Source organism: Semicossyphus pulcher, unplaced genomic scaffold (genome assembly GCF_022749685.1).
Source record: "Semicossyphus pulcher isolate SPU_LCO1_2020_fin unplaced genomic scaffold, fSemPul1.0.p SCAF_21, whole genome shotgun sequence".
Classification (NCBI taxonomy): domain Eukaryota; kingdom Metazoa; phylum Chordata; class Actinopteri; order Labriformes; family Labridae; genus Semicossyphus; species Semicossyphus pulcher.
Window position 1 is genome coordinate 12,279,994 of NW_027211695.1, and position 13,038 is coordinate 12,293,031.

The window sequence follows — 13,038 nt, forward strand, 5'->3', positions numbered from 1 at the left end:
CTTTTTCTCAGAGTCATAAAATTAATTTTAATCTCCATCCACCAGTCTTACACCTCATCAGGAAATTGAATTGTGTATGTCGTTTTCCCTCTATTACTGAAAATCAAACTGAACTGGGGAACATTTGATCAGTACAAATGTATCAAGGGAAAATATAATTGAATACACACTGTACATGCAACACATAACGTGTGCATGTATGTAATCATTGCAAAAGACGTGTTTCAGTTGATTTTAAGGGTTCGTATAACATATTTGTCCACCAGAGAAACAAACTACTCCCATGCTTCGGACTCGATCCACTGTCCCATCATTAAAAGCGCCAAAAACATTAAATCAACAACAAAGAAATGATATATGTTTCCCCATATTTAAAGTTTAATATGCATCAGCCTCGCAAGCTTGGTTTCAGTTACTACATGAATAAAAGTGACCCATAACTTCTGAACAAATAAAGAATGTGAGACTCATCTTTGACAAATGGTAGAGGAGGCATCCTGTCCAAATACGTTTGTAACCCCTGCTGAAAATGCCAAAAATAGTCTATCAACTTAATAACAAAGTAAAGCAACAAAACCAAATGATATTGTAACAGTTTTAACAGTACATGTGACAAAATCCACACCAAAGAAAAGCCACAACCTGAAGTAATCACAAGAATATCCTGCTGATTTTCGCCTAATTAGAGGCTACAAACAGACGAACACGAGGTGTACAGGATGTTGGGAATGTACGCAGAGATTCAGGGTTTGACGTCCACAGTGCAGCTGCCCTTCACATCTCTGAAGGAGCTGCAGTCGAAGTCGGCCACCACAGTCTTCAGCCCGGCCTTGTAGGGCGTCGTTGTGATCTGAAGCTTCAGGGTTCTTTTTGGGTCCAACTCCTTTGTGTTGCTGAAAACATACATGGGTGCACATTGTGTATGATCAGATTTTGATAACTTTGCTGTAACTGTACAGCTCCTGTCTGAGTTATACTCTCTCATGTGTTGTGGTTTTCAACCTGGTAACCACATCCTTACCCCTCTACGTAGTCTGACTTGAAGAGGCCGGATCCGATGACGGTAAGAGAGCAGTTTCTCAGTTTCTCGTTAAGTGGGTTTGTGAATTTCACCTCCATTGTCATTGTTCGAAACAACCGGGCTTCACCGAAGACCTAAAACACACACGGGCACGCACGCACACACACACACACACACACATAGATGTACTTTACATTGCAAAAACAAGTGCATACACATTTTTGCAGCATCTTAAAGTTAATACAAGTCATTCTTTTGTCTCGGTCCACCTCTTTGATCCAGGCTGAAACATATCGACTACTACTTGATGGATTTCTCTTAAAAAGTTCCAGATTTTTCAGCTTGTGACATATTTTTGGGTCTAAAGGACAAATAGGAACAAAAGCTTTTGGCATTACTCCAGTAGATTCCTTCAGCCGACAGTTACGAAATGGGCTCTTATGGCTGCAATTTAATGGTTCATGGCAAACAATGTTCCCAAATACACTTTGTCCAGTGTTCTGTCACTAACGGGTCAGATTGCTTATTAAATGTCCATTTAATTTAATTAAATTTAATTTAAACATTACAGAAAGGATCCCTACAGAGATGTATTAAGGCAAGACACTTTCTTTGAAACCAGAAACAGCTGTTACATCACTCTCTTTGAAGCCAACAGACTCCATTAACAAAAACAGTCATTTAACCTTCAAGAACAGAGGAGTGATTAGTTTGTTTGTGTTACTGTGTTGTGTTGGATCCGAGTTAATCCTTTAAAACTCCAAAGTCACACAATAACACAAACATACTGACCGATCCAGACAGCGGTAGACTGGTGACTCCAGTGTTCTGAAATGTAAAATCACTGTTTTTATCAATGGAGTCTGGTGCATCTGAGAAGCAGCAATGTAACCAAGAGCCATTTCTGGTTAAAATAAAAAAAGGGGGGTTTGCCAATAGATAATAATGTCTGACACTTTGATTAACCATTTTTACATTTGTTGGCGATATTATTCCTGCAAAACATCAACATCTAATGTTAGCATTTAGCTGAGTATACCCTCACAGAACTGTGTCAATTGCTGACTTCCCATTGTAATCCAACACTTCCTTTGCTGTTTGTACAGACCTTTATAGATACGGAAGGTTCTTCCAGAGTGATGTCAGTCTCTGTTTCATAGATGTCGTCTCCCTTCTGTTTGTCAAAGGCCACAGCTGAAACCTTCACACTGTCACAGCTCACCATGTATTTACTGTAGACTAAGAATGGGATCTGAATTGGTAGGATCACATCTGTTGGACACAGAGAGTCTATTCAGGTTCTGAGTATTTTATAGCATCATATACTGCCTAGACTCGGTATAATAACCAATATATTCAGTCGTAAAGTAAAAATAAGTCTTCAAAATTAAAAAATGGTTTGTAATGAAACATAATGTTGAGTATAAATTAAAAAATGGTGACCTTGTCCAGACAGCAGTGTCTTCTCTTGGACTGTGCTCTGGATGTTGTGTGCTGGTGTACCGTTGTACCTCATGGCCTGGGCATTGACACGAATGGACATTGTCTTGTTTGTACGATCTTTGTTGCTCAGTTTCAGCTTCAGCTTTATATCCTGACCGTTCAACATCTTGGTATCCTGGTTTGGAAAAAAAAGGGGTCAGTGTTTTCTTAAAAAAGCAAACCTGAACTGAATTTTTGCCCCCACAGGGATACATGTCCTTGTTATGAACTCCTTGTTTCACTCATTTTTTTGTAGATACTTCTAGCTCACGGCTTGGTAATTGAAAAGCTTTTAATGTTCATATCAACATAACTCCTGACTTTTGGTACTTATACCGAATGCTACCGGTTTGTCACCAAACACCTGTAAAACTGATGGAATTCAGGGTGAAGAAAGTAATTTCTGTTCAGGTATAAATAGCAAATGTTAGCAATGTGACACCCTTAGCTAAACTGGTGAATATAGTTAACATATTTGCTCAACATCAGCATCATTGTAAACATTTTAGCATGCTGATATTAGTGTTAAAGACTTCCTTAATGGTCCGTACAAAAATAACTGAACTTCTGTATCTGGCCTTTGTTCTTGCTTGTTTTCAAACAACAAAAATATCTTAAAGAATACATGCAAGTCAGATAATTTGATCATATCCGGCAGATCCACCAACTTAGTGTTTACCTCTTCAAGTTTCATCTCCACCAACAGTGGCTCATCTTTGCTATCCTCCTCTGGATCATCTCTTGAGTTCACTCTGTTGAGAGCTTGCCTGAAGGCTGCCCTCTCCTTTGTACTGCCTGTTGGGGAAAAAAACGAATTATTCAGTTGTATTAGAGCTGAGAATCATGGGGTGATTCTAAGCTTAATCCAAAAGGCAGCTGGACTTGGTTGAAGTTCTTGAAGACGTTTCACCTCTCGTCCGAAAGGCTACTTCAGTTCTAAACTGACTGTTGGACTGTTGGTAAGCTTAGAATAACCATGACCTGGATGACTGAGAACCTTCACAGACACAACTAATGGGTTAAAACCCCCACCAAAAACATTGTGACTAACTCATAAAGGCACAATGAAGACCTTAAAAAAAATCTGGATATAAAAACCAGATTGATCAGATAGCGTCTGGATGAATGAGCTTGTCGCTGTTCTGGAAACCTCTTGGGATTTCGGTCGCTCCTATGGTGTCGCTTGATTGTTGATTTGGTGTTCTGGGTGGTGGTTAAATGGCTGTTAAATAATGGTATAGATGAGGCTCTTTTATTGCTAAAGAAGTGGACAGGAAGTTAGAAATATAGATTCTTTAAGTTTAATCTAAAGCAAGTTGTTTCCTTTGTTTAGAGCATTAAGGTCCAAAGAATCAGTAATTGGAATTGGATTAGCATAGACCATGAGGTCATTCTTCCAAAGGTATTATGTGCAAGTTATTACAGAAATATGGATATTATATGAATTAGTCTCATGCATAACTATTTGTAGCCTTAACAGTTTAATGGTCCAGACAGTTTCATGTTGTTATGGAATCATATTACGTGGTGATAACTCCTTGAACTCTTGGCTCGCGCCATGATTTCTTGGCTTGAATGAACCAATGTGTTTTTAGATTTGCCCTTCAAGAAGGCACTAGCTACACAAATATTGAATGAAATTTTCCTCTAAGGACACTCATTCATATTAGCACACAGTGTTTACCTTCTCTGTGTTTGTAGTTGTTTGTGATGTCATTTCTTGCGTCGTATCCAACAGCCTTGGTAGAGATGTTCTGGCCTACTGTAGAGGTATCTGAGTGCATTTTCCGCTTTACACCTTGAGCATTGACCTGAGAACAAAATCAAACAACAAAATTGGCATAGCTATGTGTAAGACAAGCTAAACAGGTGGGGGAAATTCATTTATATACCAATGGAAATATAGCTTCATAATGGTAAAGGTATTGCTTCCCATTTCCCTTTGTCCAATGGAAAATGGTAGAAGAGAAAAAATGGTAATAGGAAATGTGGCATGAGCTCGGAACTCTTAAAGTCTTCAATAAACTACCGTTGGTAGAAAGGTCAATGAAATGAAACTTAACAATAATATCTGTGGCTTGTGCAACAGGTTACAAGGAAAAGTTAGGAGATTATGCAGGAACTGTAGTTCCAGAGTCGCTACTACATATAACATCATGTAGGTGTTAAACAGGGGCACTGACCATCCACTTGACAATGTCAGCGTTGACTTCAGCAAAGACAAATGGCACGTCATACTTCAGGTCAGCATCACCCTGGAAGATGGCGGTGACTGGGGCTGGACCACAGCAGAACACTCCTGAGGGAAGAAGCACAAAGTTTGACTCTTTTTTTTTTTTTACTTTTGAGGGTCAAACAGAAGAAAAATACATACTTTAAAAGACTGAGCCAAAGATGCAACCATGTAAATCTTTTGTAGAACTCTTTGTGAGACATTTATTTCTGAAGACAGAACTAACTGTTCACCTTCGCTCATTTCCTGTGGTGTGGGATCCAAGACTTGCCAGCCATCATACTTGTCTCCTTTCTTGAGGTCTGGTCGTTTCATCCATCCTTCCACCCACACATGGAAGTTCCTGCATTACACAAATTAGTGAACCAATCTTCCAGTCCCGTGGATTGTCAAAGGTGGGACCTAATGGTGCTTTCTGGTTGCAAGGATCATCTGATTATTGGCTAAGGTGCTACTAGGTAGCTTCAAGGATGATTGTCTGGTTGACATGGTTGTCAGCTTGTTAGAAAATATTATAGGTTGTTTGGGATGGTTCCTAAGATATTCAGGGTGGTTTCCAGGGTGTTTGCTCACTGGTTCTGCTGTTCACAGCTTCTGATGTTTGTGACCGGAGAATTGAAGCCTTTAGAATGTTTTTGGAAAGAGCACCTTATACATGGCCTTGTTCGAGACAAGGATCCTCGATGCCTTGATTTTGGCTTTGGAGCCATTTTTGCCGAACCCACTTTCAAAAACAAAAACAAAATCTAAATTTTCACCATTTCAGATGTTTGTATTTGTTTTTCAGTATATTTTGCCCTCAAAGGATGAAAAAAAATCATTTCGGCTCAGGACCTAAAAATCTGTCTGTCTGAATCCTTGTCTTACCAGACACTGTCTTCGGTCTCTGTGGTTCGTAATCCGTAGTCGTTATAATACTCATCGATAGTGAGGCTGTTGTTTTTATCATGAGCTGACTGGAAGTTGGTAACAACACGGCATGGAATACCCAGGAACCGCATCACTGGAATCATACATATTTTGATAAAAATTACTAATGGTAATGATGAAGTCAAACAGTATATCAGTCCTGCTTAGATTGTATTTCAACAGTGATGGACAACAATATACCATACCTGTACACATTACACCAGCAAACACCCAGCACTGTCCATATTTGACTGGGTGGCAGTTGTTTTGGTACCAGTGCTGAAGGATGCTAACACTGCCAATCCAGTGGGTGGGCCTTACTCCATCAGCATAGCTGTCATGCCAGCGTCCCATTAACACACCTCGATCATCGTTACAGTTGATCTGGAGATTGTAAGACCGTCTGCTATTTGAATAACCATCAGTGCCCTTTACATTTTTCTCACATGAGTAATTAATACTCCTAGTAGTATTTAGCGCACAAGTAATTAAGCACTGCATTAAAATGTGACTTACATTATTTCTTTCAGAACCATTCAGTGAAATTGAAAAAATAAACTGAAAGGAAATCATCTTAAAAAATACTCCTACCATGGCGCTGACCACACGGCTAACATAGATGGGGTTACAGCGAGCAGAGACATCATCAGCCGGGTCTTCTGCATGTTTTGGGTTGATGTCCAACATCTTGAGACAAATATCCACCATTTCCTCCTCAAACTGGGCAGGAAAACAGAAGTTAGAATCACCAATTGATCCACATACCACATGTCTGTGCCTTTCACAATTGCTACAAATCACTGTTACAAACATAAACTTGTTCTCTGATCTGTTTAAGAACAAAAATAACTTGGTCATGGCCAGGTAAGGATCGCCGTAAGGGCCACAAACACCACTTTATTAAGATTTGAGGACTTTGGTCTTCACAGTTTACAGTAATACTTTTGATTATGGAATAGCTGTGGTCAGGTTACCAAAAACCAATGTGGGCTATTGTGAGGAAAAGAGGAAGCAAATTATTGACTCATGTCTTGTTGCACATCCATCAATCTACCCTGGCCTCTAACCTCTGTGGAAGTTGTGCCACTTGAAAAACATCCCACTATTCCCTCCTCTGTCCCAATGAAGTTTAATTCATTTGGTCAAGGTCATTGCTTGGAAACGCATGGTGTTTGGCATATTTGTGGACAGAACGGATACTGTTGTTTTTTCCACCTACAGAACGCCTTCCAAATTACACATGTGACTGTCCCAGGAACCATTTCTGCCACTGCCTTCAGTACTAGGTCTTAAGGCAAGAGATAGTAGCCTTCCGCCAGACCTGGGCTTGGCAGGACATCATTGACACCTTGAACAATGAAGGCAATGCACTTGAGTAGAGCCTTCCAGGTGTCTGTTCTAGAGATCTTCTGTTTCAATGGCCAATATCCTGCTGTCCCTTCATTCTTCAAACCAACCCAATCATCCAGGACTAATTGGTCTTTGACCATGCGCCATTGTAGTAAGGTACCCAGCCCTGCTCATCAACCCCACCCTGTCCTGAGTAAAGCCCTGTGTCATTCCCTGTCCTTTCTGGGCCTTCTTACGCTGCCCTATCCAACTTTGATGCTTGTTCTTGCCGAAATAGTGTCCCTGGTCGTTGCAGATTTGTCAGTGCCATCTCCCTGTAGAGTCTAAGCGTCCAAGACTTCTCATCTGTTATTATGAATACTTATCTTTATTTTATTAGTACTCGTCTTTCCTCATGGAGATTGCGTTTGTTGTAATTTTCTATGTGAAAACATACTTAATTTCTCAGAACATGGTCAAAAAAATGCTCGTTAGCAATGCAGGATTTACAGAAAAGTCTCAATGCAAAGTATTAAAGCAAGTCTATTAGAAATCTAATGCTCACCTGTCCAAAGACCCAGGCCATCGGGTGTGAGTAATGAGACGTTCCCCTATAGATAACTCCCTGTTCGTTCATTACATACTCTTGTCTTTCCTTCTCATCAGGGAGATACACCCAGTCAACTACAGACAAACAAACAATAGTAATGCCGTCAAATCCAAAAACAAGCACTGAAAACACTCTTAATGATGGAACCTCTGCTTCCTTGTAAATTTCATTCACTGTTTTTTTAAATAAGATGTTAAATGTGACAGGACTTCTGTCTCAAGCCAATGTGTGTCACGTGCAACTTTTTGTTTCATTTTTTGTGTTGGCTGCTGTGAAGCTACCAACCTGAGCACCAGGGGTTGAAGAGAACCACCAGAGTCCCCAGAGTTTTCTTTTCACTCATTGTCTTTACAGACAGTGAGTACCTGCCGACAGGAGCATCAGCAGGCGGGGTCACGGACAGGGTCACAACGCCCCACTGCAGCTTGGCACTCTTGTCAATACTGCTCTTCCATATTGCCTTGACGTCGCTGGCGTGCATTGGAGTTGGGTTACCAAACTCAGACCGGGTCCCACGACTTTCTGATGGAGCAGAACCTGGTAAGGAAGGTGTGAGGACAAATGAATTACTGTTTTGTGACAATAGACTGTATAAATGTTGGACTACGCCACCATGACGCCACCCATCGGTTTGTAGACTGCCTTTCTGAATCCCAGAGTACGCCATTTCGGCCATTGCTTTCTTGGATTTTGGAGCTTCAGGTACCATATTTGGTTTGGTTTGAGAAGAACAGCGGATTGGTAAACACTTCAATTCAATCAAAGTTATATAGTCTGTACCCAAGGCGAATCGATTCACTGGCTAATTAGGTAGTGAATGGGCTAAGCTGTGAAGCCAGTTATGGTAAGCACAGGCACCCATACCTGCTAATTAGTGCCAACCAGAAATAAATCATGCTTGAATTTCATTCACCATAAAATGGTGTAAAGACTTCTTGGATGCGTACTATAATCCACACAACCAGCCATATAATTTTTACGTATTTGTATTAAAATAATCCCCAAAAGGCACCAACAACACATGGACAAATAGTAATGATCAGTAGCTGAATTAGCTGAGACGACAACCAAGCAGGCAGCTAGCAGCTCTCATCACTAAAAATGGCCAAACGTATAATTGCAAAACTTTAACTTTATATATTTTAAACAGGTAAGTTATAGTAAAATTCCCCCATCGCCTCGGTTAAACGAACATCAGTGTCCTGGGCCGGATCATCTTTTGCCAGGCTCGGACGAAGCCTCCACCTGCTTTATTAGGAGTCTTGATTTGACCTTTACCCTGCACCATAATCTCGTTTAATGAAAAGTTTTTTATTGGTGATGATTAAACAGTAAGTCTCAGTGTAAAAATGAAAAGCCTAAACATCAAAATTACTTTGTTAAAAGAGTGTAACTGTACAGCAAACTACCTGTCTCCACAGTGAGGATCAGCATGTCATGGTGTTTGAAAGGTTGCATCATTTCCAGAGTCAAGAGAAAGGGCTGGCCCCGCCTCACAATCAGCTGCTTAGATGTAATCTCAATAGTGCGATGGGCGGTGTTGTTGGACTGGCAGTGAAAGTCCACATTCTTAATCACTACAAGAGGAAAGCAACAAAATTACAACCAATTTTACCATCTTTAACAATTAAATCTTTGTCCACAAAGGATTCATAAATCACAGACAAAAACGTTTACAATTGTGTCTATAAAACTCTATAAAAAATGTTTTCAAGTCTCTTAAATAACCTATGGTGTCTTCAATTATTGTTAATTTTTTTTAAATTACATGACTGATAATTTTTTATTATAAAATTGGCACACTTTAGCTTCCATACCTCAGTCACTTGAAGTAAACATTCTTATATGTGTGGTATTCAACAATTAGCATAAATGTCACATTCAAAACCAAAGTGTGTCCATTATATTTCACTCTGACTGTGACATCATGGATATAATCGATATAAATAAAGAAATAAAGCAACATTACATTACAAAGACTGCACATAATTATACTCACTCTTTGCCATCTTGTAAGTGTTGCCGTTGTAGGTCCGACCAGCACTGCAGTCCTGCAGCGTTCAAATCCAATTTATAGAACACTTTTACTTCCTCATAAGATAAAATACCCAAAATTCCCATCACACCATCGGCATGCCATCGGACTCATGGATCGCTGACAAGCATGAACAGAATTCACCCGCAGCAAAGTGAAATCATGTGATTGATAATACCAACGAGGATTGTCCGTACAGATAGTCGACGTCTGTCACACCCTTACACCAGAGAATTGATTGTATCTGATGTTGCTTCTTTATCCTTAACAAAGGTCAGTCAGTTTTCTCTCAAATAAAGGCAAGTCCACAGCCAGAGTGTGTCAACCTTAAAGCTAGTGAAAAGTGTTTGTGAGGAACAAACGTATAAAGAGATTTTACTTGTGGAGCTAAAAAACTATAACAATATGAATGATCTGAATTGATCTGTGAAATGAAAGGAGTTTGGTTAACTTGATTAATAAATGTTCCAAAGTAGAGGCCTGTACCTACTAAAAATATGATTTTATAGCCGTGCTAGCCGCCCTAAAATGCTAAATTAAAGTAACCATTAGCATTGTCTCAATTCAGGGGCTGCATCCTTCAAAGGAGGCGGTCTATGGAGGACGCGTCCTTCGTAGCCTGTGTAGATGCTAAGGCCGAACTGAAATGAGACAGTCTGGTCTACGGAGGATTACCTGTTGCGTCACCAGCTGTTCCCGCCCTGCATCCCAGAATGCTTTCGCCTAGCAACAGGTAGCTTGCTGGCTAACTAGCATCAGGTAACTTAACCTTTTATTTTAAAGATAAGTTGAAGTTTCTAGGCCCCTTTTGTTATTTGTATCTTGAGCTATTTCATTGAGTTGTAACCAAAAACATTTACATCGGCCGCTAAAGAGTCCGGCATCTCGTTTGAGTTGCTGCAATAAATCTTGGGATACGTTGGGCCATGAAGGATGCACCCAATAGATCCTTCATGGTCTTGGAAAAGAGGATGCATTTGTCGGCTATATCTGAAGGAGCCTTCAAAATAGGACGGCCTTCGATGCGCTGCTGTGACGCAATCAGCCTTCAAATACGTCCTTCGAAGGCTGCAGCTTCTGGATTGGGGCACAGCTCTAATAACAGGAGTCACAAGGAAGCACATTTTCTCAAGCAAGAGTACAGATAAACTAAAATAAGTTGGAGAGATGGTGGATGGAGTTATTAAACAGAAGGTGTGAAGTGTATCTTTTGACTAAATGGAAGTTAATAATATAGCGACATGCTTGATTCCAGTGAACAGTTTCCAATGAGAAATACGCTGCCCTCACTTAGAGACTATTTTTTCAGAGGAGGAGAGAGTACTGATAAAGAGCTTTGACACATGATGCAATTATCATCACCTTAAGTTCAATATTAGCGAAATCAAAGAGCTCATTGTGTATTACCAGGGGAATGTCCTGGTTGTCATCCATACAACTACATTGGGGTCTAAATCAATTGGATTTTTGTTTTGTGAGGTCACAGTGACCTTGACTTTTGACCTTTGACCACCAAAATCTACTCAATTCATCCTTGAGTCCAAGTAGATGATTGTGCCAAATTGGAAGAAATTCCATCTAGGCATTCCTGAGATATCGTGTTCACAAGAATAGGATGGATGTGGAATTACAGTGACCTTGACCTTTGACCACCAAGATCTAATCAGATCATTCTTGAGTCCAAAAGGACATTTGTGCCAACTTTTATCACAATTAGCCTAGGAATTTTTGAGTTATAACCAGAAACATGTTTTGTGAGGTCACAGTGACCTTTGACCTTTGACCATCATGATGTTATCAGTTCATGCTTAAGTCTAAGTGAACAAGTGCGCCACATCTAAAGAAATTAACTCAAGGCATTTCTGAGATATCGCTTTTACTAGAATTGGACAGACGAACAACCCAAAAACACAAAGCCTCCAGCCACAGCTGTCCCGGCGCACATGTTGCAGTCCAGGCTGTGAAACGTCCTCACAGTATAAAGCAAAAACTGTCCCTCTGAAAGACATTTCCACCGGCTGTTTCTGTGCCGAGCTAACTGAAGCTCACCTCATATTTGGAGACTGTTCAACTGAAATCATTGGAACTTCAAATCAAAGAACAATATGTGAAAATAATGAACATTAACTTTGCTCCAATGTGTAAATCAGTTGGACGGGGAATGTCTCATTGAATTATTATACATTTGAAACAAGACCCAAACAGATTAGCACCACCGCTAAATTTATGAATAAAACAAAGAAACATGTGGTGACCTGGACTCCTGAAATGTCCCACAGGCGACTAACACAGATGAGTCTTTACAGGAAGCAACATTAAGCCTCATATTACGTGTTAGTTAACTGATAATGCCTCTTTATTGTTGACAGATCTCTGCCTAAAGGATTAACTGCCTGGAAGGAAACATCGATGCAGATTTAGAAACTGCCGGACAGATTCAGGTGCACAAAGGAAGTAAATAGCTGAGCTAATGTGTCCATCGAGAGAGTATGAACATGGTTTCTTTGTCTCTGTCAAAGTCAACAAAAAGAAACGGTAAAATAAATCCAACTTCAGCAGCAGCTCCAGTTTTACAGCTGTCAGTCCTGCTGCGCTGTGATTGGTGGAGGAATGAGCTCCAGCTCTTCTTATTGGTCCATCCTTTCCATCTGATTGGTCAGTTCCAGATACTGTTCAACAACTGGTCCTCTGTGTTTGAGCCAACATGGCCACCGTAGTAGGGCGTCGATCCGTTCGGGGGGGGGGCATCACACTCGAGAGCGTCGGAGATCATCAGGCAGAGCTGCGAGAAGGACGGCCGCTCGTCTGGTCTCTGAAACGGAAAAAAAAACATTAAAAGATTCTGTATTCAGACAGAAAAGGTTTGACTTAAGACATCTTGAAACAGGTCGCTTCTTACGTCCTGCCAACACCGCTCCATGATGTCATAGATGGCAGGCGTGGCCATTTTAGGCCGATAAAGTCGATGACCTTTTGTCACCAGAGTGACCACCTCATGATTCTGACTCTGTTCAAACGGCATGCGACCCTCTGTGAACACCTCCCACATCAACACACCTGGAAACACCAAAGACAGAAGAGACAGGAGCTTTAGTGTTCAAACTATTTTTCAGCTTGCAAACAATGTTTTTAAGAGTCTGTTGCACTGTTGGCATGCCATCAGACTCATGGATGGGTGACAAGCATGAACAGAATTCACCCGCAGCGAAGTGAAATCATGTGATTGATAATACCAACGAGGATTGTCCGTATAGATAGTCGACGTCTGTCACGCCCTTACACCAGAGAATTGATTGTATCTGATGTTGCTTCTTTATCCTTAACAAAGGTCAGTCAGTTTTCTCTCAAATAAAGGCAAGTCCACAGCCAGAGTGTGTCAACCTTAAAGCTAGTGAAAAGTGTTTGTGAGGAACAAACGT

At 40.5% G+C, this 13,038-nt stretch overlaps 2 protein-coding genes across 2 annotated transcripts; both read right to left on the reverse strand.

Moving 5' to 3' along the window:
- Window positions 1-356: 356 nt before the first annotated feature.
- On the reverse strand, window positions 357-9,669 carry LOC138600539 (protein-glutamine gamma-glutamyltransferase 2-like). Its single transcript, XM_069671982.1, has 15 exons — window positions 9,584-9,669; window positions 8,994-9,161; window positions 7,870-8,121; window positions 7,540-7,658; window positions 6,237-6,365; window positions 5,852-6,029; window positions 5,604-5,739; window positions 4,970-5,079; window positions 4,687-4,802; window positions 4,188-4,314; window positions 3,183-3,298; window positions 2,465-2,639; window positions 2,130-2,293; window positions 1,022-1,155; window positions 357-893 (listed from the first exon to the last, which is right to left on the reverse strand). Exons 1-15 carry the CDS (start codon window positions 9,591-9,593, stop codon window positions 743-745), a joined length of 2,085 nt encoding a protein of 694 aa, XP_069528083.1. The 5' UTR covers window positions 9,594-9,669; the 3' UTR covers window positions 357-742.
- A 1,825-nt stretch (window positions 9,670-11,494) lies between these two features.
- On the reverse strand, window positions 11,495-12,726 carry LOC138601097 (tyrosine-protein kinase Tec-like). The gene is made up of 2 exons (XM_069672679.1): window positions 12,519-12,726; window positions 11,495-12,431 (listed from the first exon to the last, which is right to left on the reverse strand). The coding sequence occupies exons 1-2, from the start codon at window positions 12,666-12,668 to the stop codon at window positions 12,276-12,278; spliced, it is 306 nt and encodes a 101-aa protein (XP_069528780.1). The 5' UTR covers window positions 12,669-12,726; the 3' UTR covers window positions 11,495-12,275.
- Between the last annotated feature and the right edge of the window lie 312 nt (window positions 12,727-13,038).

What these genes read in the sequence shown, in the direction of transcription:
- LOC138600539 (XM_069671982.1), bottom strand. An exon ending in CTTCAACCCCTGGTGCTCAG is followed by an intron (nt 7,659 to 7,869) that starts GTTGGTAGCTTC and finishes GTTTGTCTGTAG; the next exon opens with TTGACTGGGTGTATCTCCCT. An exon ending in GCCGTGTGGTCAGCGCCATG is followed by an intron (nt 6,030 to 6,236) that starts GTAGGAGTATTT and finishes TACAATCTCCAG; the next exon opens with ATCAACTGTAACGATGATCG.
- LOC138601097 (XM_069672679.1), bottom strand. Translation starts at nt 12,668, where the DNA reads ATGTGGGAGGTGTTCACAGAGGGTCGCATGCCGTTTGAACAGAGTCAG. An exon ending in TGGAGCGGTGTTGGCAGGAC is followed by an intron (nt 12,432 to 12,518) that starts GTAAGAAGCGAC and finishes TTTCCGTTTCAG; the next exon opens with AGACCAGACGAGCGGCCGTC.